We start from the raw sequence: 17043 nt of genomic DNA on the forward strand, positions 1-17043 counted from the left end.
CTCACCTGAATGAATGGAGCAGGCATCTGATGATAATCATAACTCTTGGGCAGTCTCCGTTCAGCTACTTGCTTAAGTATGTTGACAAAACTAACCACCAGATCTTTATATGAGTTAACATCAATCATAATAAGATCAAAAAGAGGGCAAAGGGCTGCACCCATAACACCAGGATCATTATCACTAAGCCTCTGCAACAGCATTTTGTTCCGAAAAAGGTAAATGATTACTTCCAGAATCCAAGAGCATTTATTTTATGCACATAAAAAATGAATAGAGACATTAGATCACAAATATCAGTTTATCATCAGTTCATCTCTACTATCATGATATTCTTAAACAACATCTATACAATCGGCATGAGATGTCAGACAAGTGCAAATTTCCATTTTAATTGTGTAGTAAATTATTCACAGATTCATCTCTGATCATTAGAAATATAACATACAGGAATCATGAATGTATAACTTGATTGGGACATGTGCAAGTAAATAAGTATAACACAAGAATTTCAAATCTTTATACTGTATCAGCCGTAAGAAATCCAAGACCACCAGTAGGCAACAAAGCAGCACATAAAGAATTCCATTTTTCTTCTGAATCGAAATTATTAAGAGCTTATCAATGCAATAAATCATTGCATGGGTTATTTATTGGATCTTTTCAGTCCTCCTGAGAGCGCATTCTTGTGACATCATGCCATAGGAGAATACGTGAGCACAAACATTCTATATAATACACAACCACACATATATAATGTTTCCACTTTTCAGCACTGGAGTACTTGCTTTTTTTGCAAAACATGTCTACCCCATATGGATTATACACTCAGGCCAAGTCAAAATTTAAAATTTGAAAACCTCAACTTTTTACCAGCTATAATTGTTCGAAAGTACAAGAAACGAACGGACCATTCCATTATCTCTCCTAGAGTGCATAAAGCAACGAATCCCAACATTTCCATCTATAAATTCCTAAACGGAAACTACATCATATCCAGAAGAAAAACAAGAGAAAAGGATGAAAAATGCTTTGCTTGCTTGTAAGAAAAAATCCAAATTTCATCTCATCTCATGAAAGTTTTTCCGGCCAAAAATGTGTTTGTCTGTGAGAACTTTTTTAGAACACATCACCACTCTCAATAGAAAGTATCATATCAATTATAATTACTACATTTTCTTTTTTACTCAACACCTTTTAGACATCACATCGACTATCATCATTAGTATTTTATCTCACATTGTAATAAACATTCCAAAGGTCCTTTCATGTCATCTAACCCTATCTCATCTTGCCTTTGCCAACTAAGATAATAGCCTATCTCATCTCGCTTTTTCCAACTAAGATATTAGATGAAATCACGAACGATCACAGCCGAAGTAACTCAATAATGTGCACTCAAACATCCATATAATGGTGCATTCATCTAAAAATCAAGAAATGTGCACCTTGCGGAAATGGGAAATGAGATGGGAAACCGACCCAGGCGACTTCTGATAAAACCGGTGAAGCGCCATCACGGCTTTTTTCCTCACCGCCTCCTTCTGATGACCTAATAAAGCCACCACTTGGGGCAAGACCGCCGGAATAGTCTCCTCATTAATCAACCTACACACTGCATTCAAAGCTGCGCAAACCACCAAATAATTATCGCTCTTCAGGTCCTTCTGTATCGTATTCACAATGAGAATAATCAAATCATGATCCTCATTCAAAAACAAAGTCACTGCCAAATATCCAGTTCTTTTCAACTGTAAATTCTCATCATGGGTCATTTTAACGGCGTGAATGTACCCAAAGGAGGCATCATGGCCGAGCACCTCGACATAGAGGAGGCGGATTACGTACTCTTTGAGCTTGAACTTCGCGGTACTTGGATCATTTAGTCGGACTTTCAGGGTTTCAATTTCGCGTAATACAATGCGGTCTTCCTCCGCTTTCGATCGGGCCTCGCCGATGGATTTGACGAGGTCCAGGAACTCTTTAGACTGCCCGAAACCTCCTTGGGAGCCCATTGCGAGCTCCCGACCGATTGTCTTAAGGTGCTCCAGCTTTGAAAATAGTTCAAAACTCAATGATGCCGGATCAATTCAGGCCAAAACGCATGAATTTCACACCGAAGTTGGTTTTAGGGTCTGGAGATAGGGGGAATCTGCACATAGAGCTGATAAAAATCAAGAGAGAAAACGAGAGAGGGAGATGGAAATTAGGGTCTGATTTTAGATTTTTGTGTATGCATATGCAGGAGTGTACCACAGCTACGTGTGTCCAGTAGGTGTCCGCGAATAGAGAAGCCGACGTTTCAAATAGAATATAAATCAAAAACTCCTTAATTATTAATCGAAATAAATTGATTACAATTATTCACGTTGAATACTAATATTTAACAAACTATACCAAACACCTACTATTACTGTAAAAATAACATATCACACATAAAACGAATTTCGAACCCACGACCTCTAATTTGATATAGCATATGCTCAATTCTCAATTACAAAAGTATTTTATAATGACTAAATCTATGAAAGATTGTCAAGAATTTCTTAATAATTGATAGATGCAAACAGTAATTAGTGTTATCCAAAAGCATTACACTCATATTCATTATCAAATTAGAGTTATTTTCCCATAACAAGGTTTCAACTCAATCACATCTCTAGTCACATTAAGCTTCTCACTCAAATTTATGATTTGTAAGCCATAATCTACACTATTTGAAAGCCAAAACATATAAGAATATCGGCAAATGATGGGTAGTCTAACACACTTGACCATATTTGACCATCATAAATGATCGTCAAACGCTATCTTAATTTTTGACGATTTTATTTCTACATAGCTTTTCAAGAGCAATTTTAATTTATATATTCATTCATTTTGCATCTCATAACTAATACTTGTTTAGAATGATATAAAAGTTTAGATTTGTTAAAAAAGTATTTGTTTATATTACACTTTGTGGGCGCAGTGGATGCTAAAGAATTCAAATGGAGCATAGGAATGAATGAATATAATCAAATAAATCTAAGAACCACAAAATTCTAAGAAGAAACATCAAATAAGGGTTCAAACAATTCAAACCACCCATGTTCTTTGAAATAGTAGCAACTATTCTGTTTTTGTGGCTGAATCGATCACTGGAATGCTTTAATATGGAGGTCTTCCAACAATTTTTGCATTTTTAAAAGAAAATAATCCTACAAATATCTACGGAAAGAGGTAGTAGGATGAGAAGTTTTGCAGCAATTGAGAACTGGAAAGAAACATGCTTAGTGTTTGGTTTTATTTTCGGCCCATATCCGAGATGGGCTAAAACATAATAAATGTTTGCCTTTATTTGTTTTTGAAGTTTTAATGGTGTTTTGAAATATTTAAAAACAGTGTCTCATTTATTTTTTATCAAAGTAAGTCTACACTAATTATAGCCCCTACAACTAAAAAAATTATGGGTGAATAGCAATTTATTCCCCTATAATATTGAAAATGAGCACATTACCCCTCCTATGAAAAAATTATAGCAATTTACACCCCTATACTTTTTAAAATGAAAATGAAGCAATTTACCTTCTTATACAGGGAGGTAAATTGCTTAATTTTAAAAATCATAGGAGGGTAAATTATATTTTACAAAATATAGGGAGGTAAATCTCTATTTATTTTTTCATAAGGGAATAATTTGCTCATTTGCGATATCACAAGGAGGTTCCTTGTATTTTTTCCAAAAAATTATATACATGTATATATATAAATATATATAAAAGAGACATGATTTGACAATGAGCAATAGTTTTTGTCTCCCACTAAACAATATCAACGTACTATACTTATTTTACATTATCTCTAAAAACAAATCCAAACATACACACTATCTCTAACACATACTTATTTATCTTTATTTTTCTATCTCTATCTCCACATGACACACCAAAATAAGTTAAAAATGAAACCAAACATAGTGTAACACTTTGAGTATATAAATCCCCTTTTCTTTATAATAATATAGTTGATAATAATTTGATTAATGACATATCAATATAATTATCAAAAAATTTATTGAACTTCTTCGTTATGTTTGGTTTTATTTTTGGAGTGTTTTATTTTGTGTTTTAGAGATAGAGAGAGAAAAATAAAGATAAATAAGTGTGTTTTGGAAATAGAGTGTATGTTTGGATTTGTTTTACATGTAATTTAAAATATTTTAAAATAAGTAGTACATGTTTGTTGTTGGGATTTGAGAGATAAAAATTACTATTTGTCGTCAAATCATGTATCTTTTATATATTTTCTATGTATATATATAAATATTGTATTTTTTGGAAACAAAAATTATTGTTAATTGTCAAATTATTTTTTTTTATATTATATTTATATATATAAATGTGTATATATCTATTATATATAGAAAGTTCAAAAATAAAAAAAACACACAATTAAGGTGTGAAAACAAAGATGCAAATATTGATTGTGTTTTATCTTGTCTCGAAAATTATTCGAAAATGAAATCAAACATAGTGCTTGATTTTTTTAAATGAAAGAAGGCCGAAATGAATAAGGGATTTTATATACCCCATCTTCAATATTTTCTTTGACATATTTATTTTCTTATATATGTTCTAATTTTAGAAGTTATTTTGTTTAAATATTTTTGCTTTACTTTTTTATTTAAGCTTTTTTTTTCCAACTTATTTATTTAAATATTTCTTTTATTTGAAAAATTCAATAAGTTTATTATATTAATATATTATTAATCAAGTTTTATCTGAATAATTGATCAGCAATAAATTATTCCAATTAAATCGATTATATTTTTTTAAGTTTAAAATAGAATGACCAAATCGTAACTAAAAATGAAAAGTGAATGATAAATGATTGTTTGAAAAAAAAAAAAAATAGAAGTAAAAGTTTTATAAGGGTAATATAGAAAAGTTACCAATTGGACTGACTAATTTAAAGCGAGTTGAAAAGTTTTAAAATTAGAATTAAAAGGCGGGAAATAAAATGAATTGTACTCTGAAATATTCATTTATAGACACTAGAATCTAACAAAAGTGATTCTCGCACCCATAAATTCTTAAATATAAATAAAGTCAATTAAAAATAAAATAAAATCATATATCAATTACATTCATCCATTTAGAGATATAATAAATTTACATAAAAGTACCAACTTTCTATACATTTATATTGGGGCGTTGGAATTCCGATCCCTCCGTTCAATTATCCATTTTCTCTTTCCTCTCTCTATTTAATCTTTCGTGGTAAAAGTGGCATCAATGGCGGAAGAACCTTCTAGTACTAGCAACAATCCAGCGCCACCGCCGTCTTCATCATCGGCGGGGGATTCCTACATCGGAAGCTTTATGAGCGTGACGTCGAAGTCGGAGATTCGTTACGAGGGCGTTCTCTACTACCTTAATCCGCAAGACTCAACCTTTGGCCTCAAAAACGGTAACTCATCATTATTTTCATTTTTATTTTTTTACTTTTTGTTTTTCCTTAAGTTTGTTGTATGCATAATATGTATTTGTGTTTGGTTGTGTCTGTGTCTGTCCGCTCGTTTGCGTTTCCGTCATTTGATTCTTGGTTTGTTGTCTATTGTGTGTGGGGAATTTTCTTTTTCCATGCAGGAAATGCATACAGTAAAGTGGCATTGTGTATTAGAATTTGGAAAGCATTTTAGTTATGCTACCTACTGATTTCGGATACTGTTTCAATTTGGAATTAGACTGTCGCATTGTCAATTATTAAGTTCTGCGTCAGGGAGCTTCTTAGCGGAGTATACACATATATATTTTTTTTCATTTTCTATTTGGTGATAGTGCCGCACTCCACCACTTTCTTCTCTATAGCATTCATTGCATTACAGAAGATTGTTTTAGAGATGGTTAGGTATATCTTTGTAAATGAAGAGCTTCCATAAACTCCAGAGTGCTATCTTCAGGGGTGGAAGAGTATTGGTGTAAGTGCAACGTGCCACGAGTAAAACCATGTAACAAGGATGCCATGATTATCAGTATGTGATAATAACAAAATGCCTCTTACAACACCATCTTATCGTTTTTTGTACTGCTTTAGGAAGAAAGTTGGGTCAATCTTGTGTTTATATATGGTCGGCAATACTTTGAGTTTAAAATGTTTGACTAAACTGAACCCAACTGATCACTGTCTCAGTGAGATCATATGGAACGGTGGGAAGAAAGAAAGATGTCCACAAGTTCCTCCAAGTGACAAAATGTATGAATACATTTTATTTTGCGGAAGTGATATTAAAGTAAGTCAGATCAAACATGGTTAATTAGCTCTCCTGGTACATATACTTGCTGCTTATACAGTGTTATTTGTACAGAATGGATGTAAATGTTAATTCCCATACTTTTAGTATTTGTTAAGGTGAAATGGTTTGTTTATTGAAAGAATTATGTAGCGTCTGCTTCATGATTGTACTGGATGCTCTTTGAAACTAGACTAGAAAAGGAATATAACAAGCACAAAACAATAGATAATATATAGACATTTTTACATCTTGTGATATTCTGGTCTAGCTTCCACCTTCAAAATAATATTACACAGAAGCTTGTTCTCTGATATTTCCCTTTTAAGTAGCCAAATAGTGAAGCTTTAAATCGATGACCTTATGTTTTTGTCATAAATATATTATCTGACAACTCCAGCTCGGAGAATGAATACAGAAATCTTTTCCCCCTTTCCTGCGTTAAGAAGATTTATTTTACAATTTCCAATGCTTGGAGAATGATTTCACTGCAACATCTGGTTGAAAAGATCCAAACATCTCAAAATTCTGTATGCATATTTTTTTTATTCTGATATAACTATGTCTTTAAAGTCAAACAATGGTGTGAGATTCTTGACATTTGCACTTGCTTATGGTACTTAATATGCTTAATTTCAGGATTTAGAAGTTAAAACTGGCACACCACCAGCTCAAAAGGAGGAGGCAATATACAATGATCCTGCAATTATTCAGGTGGATGGCATTTTTATCAGAATATAGTAATGATATACTGACGGGATTTACTTGGAAGCCATGTTTGACACATTTGTATCTTCTTTTGTATGTTCACTAACCGTATGTAGTCAAACAATCATGGGGGCCCTATAAGTGCAATATCAGTATTAGCTGTCAGTGGATCATCGACAGAATTCAACTTGCATGGTGAACCCTTTGTGTCCAATTCAAGATCCTACCCGAGTGTATTGTCTACGCAGCATTCTGGAAATCAGTTGGGGCAGTGGAGTTCTTCCCCGTCGCCACATAATGCTATATCATCTTATGACAGGCCAACACATTGGCAAGGATACGGGGGAGCACCTGGGGATATTCCTGTTGCTCACCCACATTCCTCTTCATCAACCACGACATTATATCCCCTGCAGAATCAGGAATCCACAACCATGACAGCAACAAATTTATCCAATAATTTTTCTCCAGGGCATTCTTCTGCTACTTCTAGTTCTGTCTATTTTAATGCTACACCTAATCTTTCTTCTGAGCAACTCTCTACACCTTTTACTGATTCAACCTCCTCAAAGTTGCCTCTGCAGTTTCATCATTCTACACTAGTGAATTCTAATGGATTGACCATGCCTTTTCCATTAAGCTACCAGAGTACAAGCAACATTGGAGCTCCAACCGATAACAGAATTGATCCTAATGTCATATTGCCTCCAGCCCAGTCTTCCCCCCATTTATCTGTTTCAGTTCCATTATCAGATCCACTGTTAAGACAACAACCACCGTTACTAACTCCAAACCAATTAACACTGTCCAGACTATCCGAACATTGTCCTGAGAATAGTTTGTCTCTGGATCAGAAGCATGTTGGTGATATGAGTTCAATGTGTCTAAAAATCCCATTGTCAATCTCCTCATCAGCTGCTACTGAAGCAGTGCAACCACCTTTGTTGCCATTGCCACCACCTTCGGAAAAGGTTAACTATCTTCCTTATGTTTGTGTGTTTACTAGTTAGTTCTGTGCACTTTGCTTTATTATCCTTTTGCACCTATTCACGATGACCCTTTACACTGTACCTAACTAGTTCCACGTGAGACTTATATTTAGATTTATGTTTAAGAATATGTGGATTTCAAATCTGAATGTATTTTATTGTTTGAAATAGATGGAGGTAGAATTTCAGAGTTCTTAAATAGTATTTGGAAAGACTTGAGGATCGAAGTTCTGTTTTTTTTACTGAAAATGCCTGTTTAAATTATGCAGTGAAGAAGCCTGTTATGGATACAGATGAAAAATATAGGAATTTGTGGTATTTATATGTAAAGAATGCTTAAATAACAACCTATTGTGAAGGGATTTTTCAACACATTATCGAAAATCCTCCAAACTCCCTGGCAATCCACATCCTCCCTTCAACATCATTTATCCAATATTTGAATTGGAACAGATATAATTCCCCTCTTTGTGGCATTGAAGTATGTTATATAACCTCCATAAATGAGCATCTCCTAGTATACTACTGATCATGCTGTATGTCTATGGTTTATAGAACACATATATGATTTGTGGTGTTGCTAGAAATATTGCATTGCTATCGCTTACTGTTTATTTCTTAGCAGCAAATTATTTTGGTGATGTTCATAAACATTTTCTAATTGCTTTCAACCAAATATATGATGTCATAAATAGATATATATTTTTTTTGGAAACTCTCAGATGATCTATTTCTTTTCATGGTGAAGATCAATATCTTATTGGCACGAGTGCTTTTGAATTGTTATTTTGGTCTTATGCATTTTTTTTGTTACTTGAACCTGCAGTTACAGTACTCTTCCCAACTTACTGAAGAATTTGATTTTCAAGCAATGAATGAGAAGTTTAAGAAGGATGAGCTCTGGGGTTACCTTGGCAAAGCAAACCAGAGAGACAAAATAGATGGGGCACAAGAAAATGGTACAAGTAGCCAGGATGCCTGGGATGATAACAATAGATCAGTATCTAATGGTGAGCCCAAGGTATGAAGTTTTTGTGGGTATTGCTGCTCATTTAACCATGCATTTTGCGGTTCTACAATAAAGTATGGGTATATTCTGTTCTATCTGCAGGTTGCCTATAACAAAGATGATTTCTTTGATACCATATCTTGCAATTCCACCAGCCGCGGTGCTAGGAATGGACAGTATCGATCCTTTGAGAGAATGAAATTGGACTCTGAGGTTCAGTAATATTGCAAGAGAATATTTCCTTTTTCCACAATGAGAGGTTTTATTTTTTCGATACTCACACTTTCCCTTTCTTATTTCATATACCCAGACCTTCGGCAGTTTTCGACAGAGAACTCAATTAGGCTATGAAAATGGAGCTAGACATGGTGAGCACCGTGGCTCCTACAATTGGGGGAGGGGGTCTTACTATGGTAATAGGGACCGTGGATGTTTTGGGCAGAGATTTCAATGATTGATAGGCATATCCAGAAGTTGGTGGACCTGCCTGCTAAATCATCTTTCTATCCAACCATATGTTTCTTCTAAACAATGAACTCTAGTGAAGCATCTTGGGACTAGTCTAAGGAGTTGCCACTGGAATCTTTTTGGCATGAGATCATGCTTGGTTATGGCTGGTTCATATACATTTTGGATCTTGAACCTGCCTTTAATGTTCTAGTTCTTAAGCACTAACAGACTGCTCCAAATGTAGTCAGGCAACAAATAGTCATATTTTTATTAGTGTCTATTTCTAGATAAACTTTAGGTACCTACATTTACAAAATAAATTAGCTTGCTTGATCAGATCTTTATCTAATGTCCTGCCCGTATTAGTTAACTGTTGCTGCCTGCAACTTTTGTTTTCCTATTTAGAGTTTTCACTCATTTCTTTACAGAACTGGAGAAAGAACTCTTTCATCGTTAAAGCAAAATTTTTTATTTACTAATATCAACTTTTGTAATCAGTTAAAATTTTTCCATTTCATGTTCTCGTTGCTGTTGTAATTATAATTTGATAGAGGTGCTAATGAAAGATGGACTTGATACGTGCTTGGCTGAGTCATCCCGCACCCAAATCATGATGCATTGGGTTGAATGGCTATATAGAATTCAATTTGTTATGACAAAAAATGCATCTAAAATGATGTTTTTTGGTGTATACCTCTGCTTTTATTTATCATTATCTGGGGACAATTATTATATATTACAAAGCTTAGGTTTTAGTTGCAAGTGGCCAGCCTAGCCTACTTTATATTCCCAGCCCTCAACTTCAATTTTATAAGAAATATCTCATTTCCCTATTAACACTTTTATCTGAGCTGAAGTTGGAGCTCCTTCCATTTCCTTATTGGTTGCTGTAAAAATTGTATCTATTTCCCCAATTGTGGAAGCTGACTGATAATATGTATTAATATATATATATATATATATATATATATATTTATGCTGTATCTCTCGGCTACTCATCTTTCTTTTATTCATCAACTTGTGCATGAACCTTCCTGTTTTCTTCAGCTTGTCTCTTGCTTATCCTAATGGCACCTGAGGCAAGGGTTGAGCCCAGAGCCAGCAGGCCCAGAATGGCTGAACCAACATACACTCCATCTTTCACCAGGTAGCATTCTCCATCTAACCATCCTTCTCCAGGGGTTTGATTTCGGCTCATGCTGGTGGCTCCACTGATTAAAATTACAGCAAGCCCAAAGCTGATCCTGCAAGATCATTCAGATATTATATTTTGTGACTATCATTACTTCTTGTCTACTTGAGGGGTAGGTTTCCTAGAAGTGTCCAAAACAATCATAGTATCATACTAGTAGACATGTCTAGCTGTCCACGTTAGAAGGTTCTTATCCCTAGGATTTTGGTACAGAAATAGCTCTACAATTGTTGAATTCTATTGCAAAACAGCAACAAAGGTAGGTTAATCATGCAGTGTTGGGTAAGAGGACTTGTTTGGCTTTTCTGGGATTTTGCCATGATTGTTAAAACAGCTATCTGAAGTTCCTATACCAGGACAAATTAAATTTATGTCTTTAATTGTTAGAAAGAAAGGAAAGTCACTATATTATTGATGGGCTCTGCAGAAGAATAACTTATTAGTACTTACCAAGATAAAACCAGCAACGTGCATGAAACTGAAGGCTTTATAACTTTACAGCCTCTGGTATGCTCTCCTGATTGGAATTGTCTGCAAGTGAACAAATTCCCGATAACTTGGGCAACAGAAAGGCAGATTAAGGCCGTGATTCCCAGTTCGTAGGCTGAGCTTCTGGGCAGGTAACACTGTTTCCCAACTAATCTTAGATCATTTTTCTAAAGAAAAGAGAAGGAAACGGAGTTATGTTAAGATTATCAAGATTGCAAGAGGGCCCAGATAGTTAAGAAAGGTGGTGGTGTGAATAGAATTAACCTTTGATTTCTTGAATTCTGCGGCAAGGCACAAGGCGAAGGAGAGGAGACCGGAGACGAGGATGATGGTTAAGAAAAATACAGAACTGTATTGGTTTGGCCTTTCCATCTACATATAGATGATTCGATTGTTGGTTTTTGTTTGGAGGAAAGAATTGGAGGGTCGAGAATGAAGAGAGGAGGAGGTTGAAGTTTACTCCAAGGAAACAAGAATTTGTTGTTGTCTTGGTGCTTCTCTTTCTTGGAGTGTGGTGGGGACTTTTTGGCCGAGTAATGTTCCATTTTCTTGCAAGGAGAAGAATCATTCTTTGATTGAATATAGACGCTTAATATGTCCACTTGGTCAACTCCAGCACTATGGGGGGTGGGGTGGTGGTCCAAAGAAAGAGCTCAAAACTGATAGGTTTATGTGGGCTGGCTGTTTTCATTTTGAGTACTTATTAAAATGGTTGAAGTTACCTTTGGAGTCATCATAACATATTTAGAAGCATTATAGAGAAAATCATCATCATTACCAGCAAACTACACTCTAATTACATTTCAAAGTTAGGCTGAATTTCTTCTTAATATATACAACTATCAATGAGGTTTAGTGGCTGTAAACAATTTATTCACTATCTGGAAATGGCCGAAATCATGATTTATTTCTTCTTAATCATGTATTCTTTCTTGCATAGGAAAATTCGAGGAAGAACCTTTGCTTTGTTGGGAAAAGAATTTGTGGGACCCAAGAGTGTGAGGCTTTGTCAATGGGGGTTGTTGGGACCGGACCAGACCGGCGACAACTGTTCCTCGTTCCATAGCATCAGATGCGAACTTGGGTTCAAGGAATTAACATCAACCGGTTCAATATTAAATTCTTGCAATGGGGCGGATTTTGCCAAATCTTAAGCCCCATCTCATCTGCACTGGCTAGTGGACTTGAAGCTTGCTACCAACCCCTCAAATCCGGCCCAAGCCCGATCTGATGTTGGACCCGGTGAGTTTAGCTTGCAAATTCCGATTATATTTCTTTGTTCTTCAATTGATCGATATAGTTTTTAAAAAGAAATGAAGAGTGCTATTTATAAATATCTGATAAGCTGTTATTACGTAAAAATATTAATTTACTTATAAATTAATTGAAAAACAAAATAGTTAAATAAATTAAAAGTGTTTTATAAATATTATTCGGATTGGGATTGGGATGGGTCTTGTCCAAAATCTGAGACCTGCCCCATAAAATTAAAGATCTTCTACGTTTCAATAATTTGGACTCAAACAGCATGGAATGGGTTTGTAAGAGGCCTGCTCTACAAGCCCCATGTCCTTTCTCTACTTTTACGTATCTATTAAGAAACTAATGAAGTTAAATGCAATTTATTCCTTGGTTTTAAGGAAAATGAGCAATTTACCTCTTCGTAAAAAATAAAGCATCAATTTATCTTCCTGTGTTACAAAAAATAAAACAAAATATCCACTTGACGCGTTTTGTCACACATGCTTTTCTCTATTTTTTATATTTTTTAATTTAAAATTTTAAAAATCATTTGTCTTTATTTGATAAATGTTGGATCTTAATCGATTTAAAATCTAAATTTACCTAATAAATCAACAGCGCTGAGACGAGGGAGATGCAGGCGGCGGCGGCTCTGCGTCTATAAAAAGATATATATATATATTTATATATGTAAGTATATTTGTTTCATAACTAACATATATATGCATATTATTAGATATTATTTTTATGAATATATATATATATATATTAATATATTGAATTAAATATATAAATATATAAACTAATAGTTTTTTTGTTAAAAATTATGCCTGGATGCAAGAGGGGAGTGTGCACTGCACCTTCGAGCCTGGGGGTATTTTGCTCTATTTTTATGACATATGAGATAAATTGCTATTTTATTTTTAGGTAAATTACAACAACCTCCCCTGAAATTTGACATAATTACGAATACTCCCGTGTTGTTTGAAAAATTATAAATACTCTCATAATGTTTGATAAAATTATGTAATCCTTAGATGGAGGTTTGCCCTTAATGTATTTTTTTTTAAAAAATAAAAATTTATATAAAAAAATCAAACGGGATGGATGGAAAAATTTTAAAAATTACAAAAAAATTATCCACTTAATTCATAAAAAAATAAATTTGTTTAAAAAATAAATAAAATTTTATTTTTTAATCCACAAGTGTATTTTAGTCAATTCACCATAAAAAATGGATGAAAACCTAACGGATGAAGCTACTTCTTAGATGGTTGTTAGAATCAGGGGGTATTGGTAATTTTTCAAACAACGAGGAGGTATTTGTAATTATGCCAAATCTCAGGAGAGGTCATTGTAATTTATCCTTTATTTTTTATAAAGGGAAAAATTGCTCATTTCCATAACACAGGAGGTAAATTGCATTTTTCTGAAACTAATCTAAAAGCCTGTATGCCAATATGTCAAATTTCATCTCTTGCTATGTGGGATCTATTGGTCCTCATAAACCTTCACCTTTCTTTGTAATATAAGCACCTGCACCAAATGTATAAATTCTTAAGGCAAGATAGAAATTCAGCATGAATGAGACAATGCTACATAATGAAAACTCTTCGGAATGCAGATTATTTGCATTTTCTGCTCAGTTCCCAGTTTCCCTTCTAATATCTATAGCTAAGGAAGAAATCTGATGACATATATATATATATGTGTGTGTGTAGGTATATATATTTATTTGCGTGTGTCTGTGTTTGTGGCGTGTGGATTTTCATGATTTCAAGTTATAACCAGGCACGATACGTTGTATTCACATTATTGTATGAACAAGCTCCAACTGAAACATGTTATTACAACTTCAAGATCATATTTGCTCCTAAGAGTAGACATCAAACACTGGGCTTTATATCATCTTCTTCTGCCCAAGAACTTCAAGTACTGATTGTGCAGTGCAATAAGCAATGGCCTGAATAGTCACCATAGGATTCACCCCTAATGCAGTAGGAAAAACACTCGAATCAGCCACGAAAAGCCCCTCCACCTCCCAAGTCTCTCCCTTCGGGTTCACCGCTGAGCTCTTTGGATCCACTCCCATTCTGCAGCTTCCCATTTGATGTGCCGAACCTATAGGGGACGAAAGTTTTTGCAACGGCCTTAAACTCTCCTCTTTCACAAACCTCTCGAACTCTTCCTCACTGGCTTGCTTCACTTTCAATACCCGTCCCGTGGTGTGCTGAGTCCCGATTTCCTCAGCTCCAGCAGCTGCCATTATCCTCATAACTTTCTCCAATCCTTTGCTTAGATTTTCTTGATCAGAATACTCCAGTTTGTAACTTACGTTAGTCTCTGAAGTTATCTTCCCCGACCCTTTATCTCTGGCCAGCGCAAATATATGAGTAGTCCTGGAAAACTTAACCATCCTGTTTTTCATGTCTGTGCCTGAAATCCATGGCATTAGTAGAGAAAACATTCCAGGGTGCAGTATCGGTGTCTGTATTACAGTGCCATATCCTGATGTTTCAGTATTTGCTATGACTGTTGACATTGCTGTTATTATCCCTCCTTCATAACTTCTCTTTTCTGCTGCAGGCCATGCATCGGGTGAAGCGGAATCAGGAAAGTAGCCCCAGGCCATTACCACTGGATGAATGTGCAAGTTCTTGCCAATGTTTCGATTCTTTAAGCCACTCCGTTTCAGCAGAGGCGGGGTGCAGATTGCACCTGATGCAGCAACAGTTACGTCCGACTCCACGATGCCTATTTCTCTCCCGAATGGAGTGTAGAATGCGAAAGCAACCCCTATAGCCCTTTTCTTGCCGTTGCTTTCCTCTGTGATCACTCTTAGGGCTTCACATGCAGGCAGGATAGCACCATTTCCTGATTCAACCAGATCCACCAGCCATGTCTCCGAGGTACCTTTCTTTCTCCCATCTTTACAGCCAAAGCAACACCAACCACAGTAATGATCAGAAGGGGCGTTGCGTGGGACAGTTTCCACGGGATACCCCAACTTCTCACACCCTTTTCTCAAAATCATGTTGTTGAATCCTTCGTGCTCAACTTCTGATTGAACGCCCATTTTTTGGCATACAACATCCAAGGCCTGCTGATAGACTTTACTCTCGAATAACTTTAGCTTGTGCTTTTCACTCCATTCTCTTATGACATGAGGTGGGGTATGAATGGAGGCCGACCAGTTTATCGTTGATCCTCCACCTACCGTTGATCCTGCAAGCAGCAGAACATCCAGATTGTCGGTTGTTGCCATCCCCTTCCCAAGGTACATCTGATCCATTGCTTCCCCTTCAAGAAGTGAAAGATTGGCTCTTGCAAAGTAGCTTCCTTTTTCTAGCACTAGCACTTTGTGGCCGGCGTTTGCTAGAACCCCAGCCATGACTCCACCACCGGACCCAGAACCAACTACTACTGCATCACATTTGACAATGAACGATGGATTTAAGGATTTCATTCGCCTGTTTCTTGAATGAGGTATGGAGACAGAAAAACCTAAATTCTGTAGTTTGGAAAGGGGGTCTTCCCTTGGTTGGCTCAAGTTGATGATGCCTTTGTAAAGTGACCCAAACAACTCTTCTTTACTTGCACCATCTGCTAATTTCTCTTCACATTCTTCTGGTGGCTGTTGTGTGTTTTCAGCATTGAGTCGTCGGGTCTTGGTGCAGCCCGGATCCGGCCCGCAGTAGCCTATTGCTTTCCATGAGAGGTTCTCACCCTTCTCATTCACCTGAGATATCATCATCACAAAAGATGCAGCTACATTTTCATTTCAACATAGGAGAATCAAATTATTAGTACAAGATAAAAAATAGTGCTCACAAACAAGTGATGTATAGAATAGCTGCTATAGTTATTACAAGACCACATAACCGCTCTCTTTTGTGTTGGATACATTACATCATTCGACAGATTCATTTTGATCGTATTTAATTTTCACACTTATAAGACTTAAACTCACAACCTTATGACTATAGGGCCTCTACCTTACCACTTAACAACGCCTTAGTTAGGATTCCATAAGTATGTGGTGCAAGTATCTTGACGCTTTCTCAATATTTGACGAAACTCACCCAAAATCAACATCTTTATAGCAAAGAAGAATAATAAAAAAGTATAATTACATAAACACCCTTTAGATATGCGCAGATAACAAAAAACACTCAATTTATTAAAATTACATTGATATGAACCGTAGTTATATGTTGCATTATAATTATTTCTCTTAGCCATCCATCCATTTTTCAGTGAAAATTGAATTCTTACCAGACCAAATGGAACCTGAGTACCAAGTAGAGACAAAAATACAATATTGTCCCGATGCACGAACTAATTTAGGCATTTAAGTCTTGTGCCAATACTGACAGAAACTGCGTCAAAAATCAGAAGGCCAACCTAAGCTGTACGTTAGTGTTCTTGGGCCAAACCTTTTAACTTGACAACCCCTTGTAGATGGCAGATTATTGCACATTGATTTCTCTCACTACATAATTATTCCCAACTGTCTATGTCCTAAGTTGTAATTATTCAAGCATCTTATGGAGCATTTGGTTTTCTTTTTAAAAGTTGATTTATAATTTTAGATTGTTTTAGATTTCGAAAGCTTATTTGTTTAGTCCAATTTCATTGAAAATGTCTATTTTTAATAGAAATTTGCAACCCGATTTATTTCAAACACAAT

At 35.3% G+C, this 17043-nt stretch overlaps 4 protein-coding genes and 1 long non-coding RNA gene across 6 annotated transcripts in view; 2 read left to right on the forward strand and 3 right to left on the reverse strand.

Annotated features, from left to right (window-relative positions):
- Positions 1-2277, reverse strand: part of LOC105157550 (AP-4 complex subunit epsilon) — a 12353-nt gene extending 10076 nt beyond the window's left edge. Inside the window, exons 1-2 of the mRNA XM_011073995.2 lie at positions 1449-2277; positions 6-191 (exon numbers count right to left, since the gene is read on the reverse strand). Of these exons, the coding sequence (XP_011072297.1) occupies positions 6-191; positions 1449-2015 (753 nt within the window). The 5' untranslated portion in view covers positions 2016-2277. The remainder of the gene's footprint in view (positions 1-5; positions 192-1448) is intronic.
- LOC105157778 (protein decapping 5-like) lies at positions 5277-10311 on the forward strand. The gene is made up of 7 exons (XM_020692829.1): positions 5277-5323; positions 5382-5451; positions 6914-6988; positions 7099-7953; positions 8798-8992; positions 9083-9193; positions 9291-10311. Exons 1-7 carry the CDS (start codon positions 5277-5279, stop codon positions 9432-9434), a joined length of 1497 nt encoding a protein of 498 aa, XP_020548488.1. The 3' UTR covers positions 9435-10311.
- Positions 10132-11961, reverse strand: LOC110012322. Its single transcript, XM_020695410.1, has 3 exons — positions 11376-11961; positions 11073-11278; positions 10132-10674 (listed from the first exon to the last, which is right to left on the reverse strand). Exons 1-3 carry the CDS (start codon positions 11481-11483, stop codon positions 10437-10439), a joined length of 552 nt encoding a protein of 183 aa, XP_020551069.1. The 5' UTR covers positions 11484-11961; the 3' UTR covers positions 10132-10436.
- On the forward strand, positions 10443-15114 carry LOC110012323. Of its 2 annotated transcripts, XR_002287433.1 has the most exons (4): positions 10443-10577; positions 11124-11242; positions 12052-12353; positions 14940-15114. It is a non-coding gene; the product is annotated as an uncharacterized LOC110012323 (long non-coding RNA). The 2 variants fall into 2 exon arrangements; XR_002287434.1 differs by lacking the exon at positions 11124-11242 and having other exon boundaries at positions 10454-10577.
- LOC105157636 (long-chain-alcohol oxidase FAO4A) overlaps positions 14138-17043 on the reverse strand; it is a 7091-nt gene continuing 4185 nt past the window's right edge. Inside the window, exon 3 of the mRNA XM_011074096.2 lies at positions 14138-16092. Within this exon, the coding sequence (XP_011072398.1) occupies positions 14254-16092 (1839 nt within the window). The 3' untranslated portion in view covers positions 14138-14253. The remainder of the gene's footprint in view (positions 16093-17043) is intronic.

This window comes from Sesamum indicum, linkage group LG1 (genome assembly GCF_000512975.1).
Source record: "Sesamum indicum cultivar Zhongzhi No. 13 linkage group LG1, S_indicum_v1.0, whole genome shotgun sequence".
Taxonomy (NCBI): Eukaryota; Viridiplantae; Streptophyta; class Magnoliopsida; order Lamiales; family Pedaliaceae; genus Sesamum; species Sesamum indicum.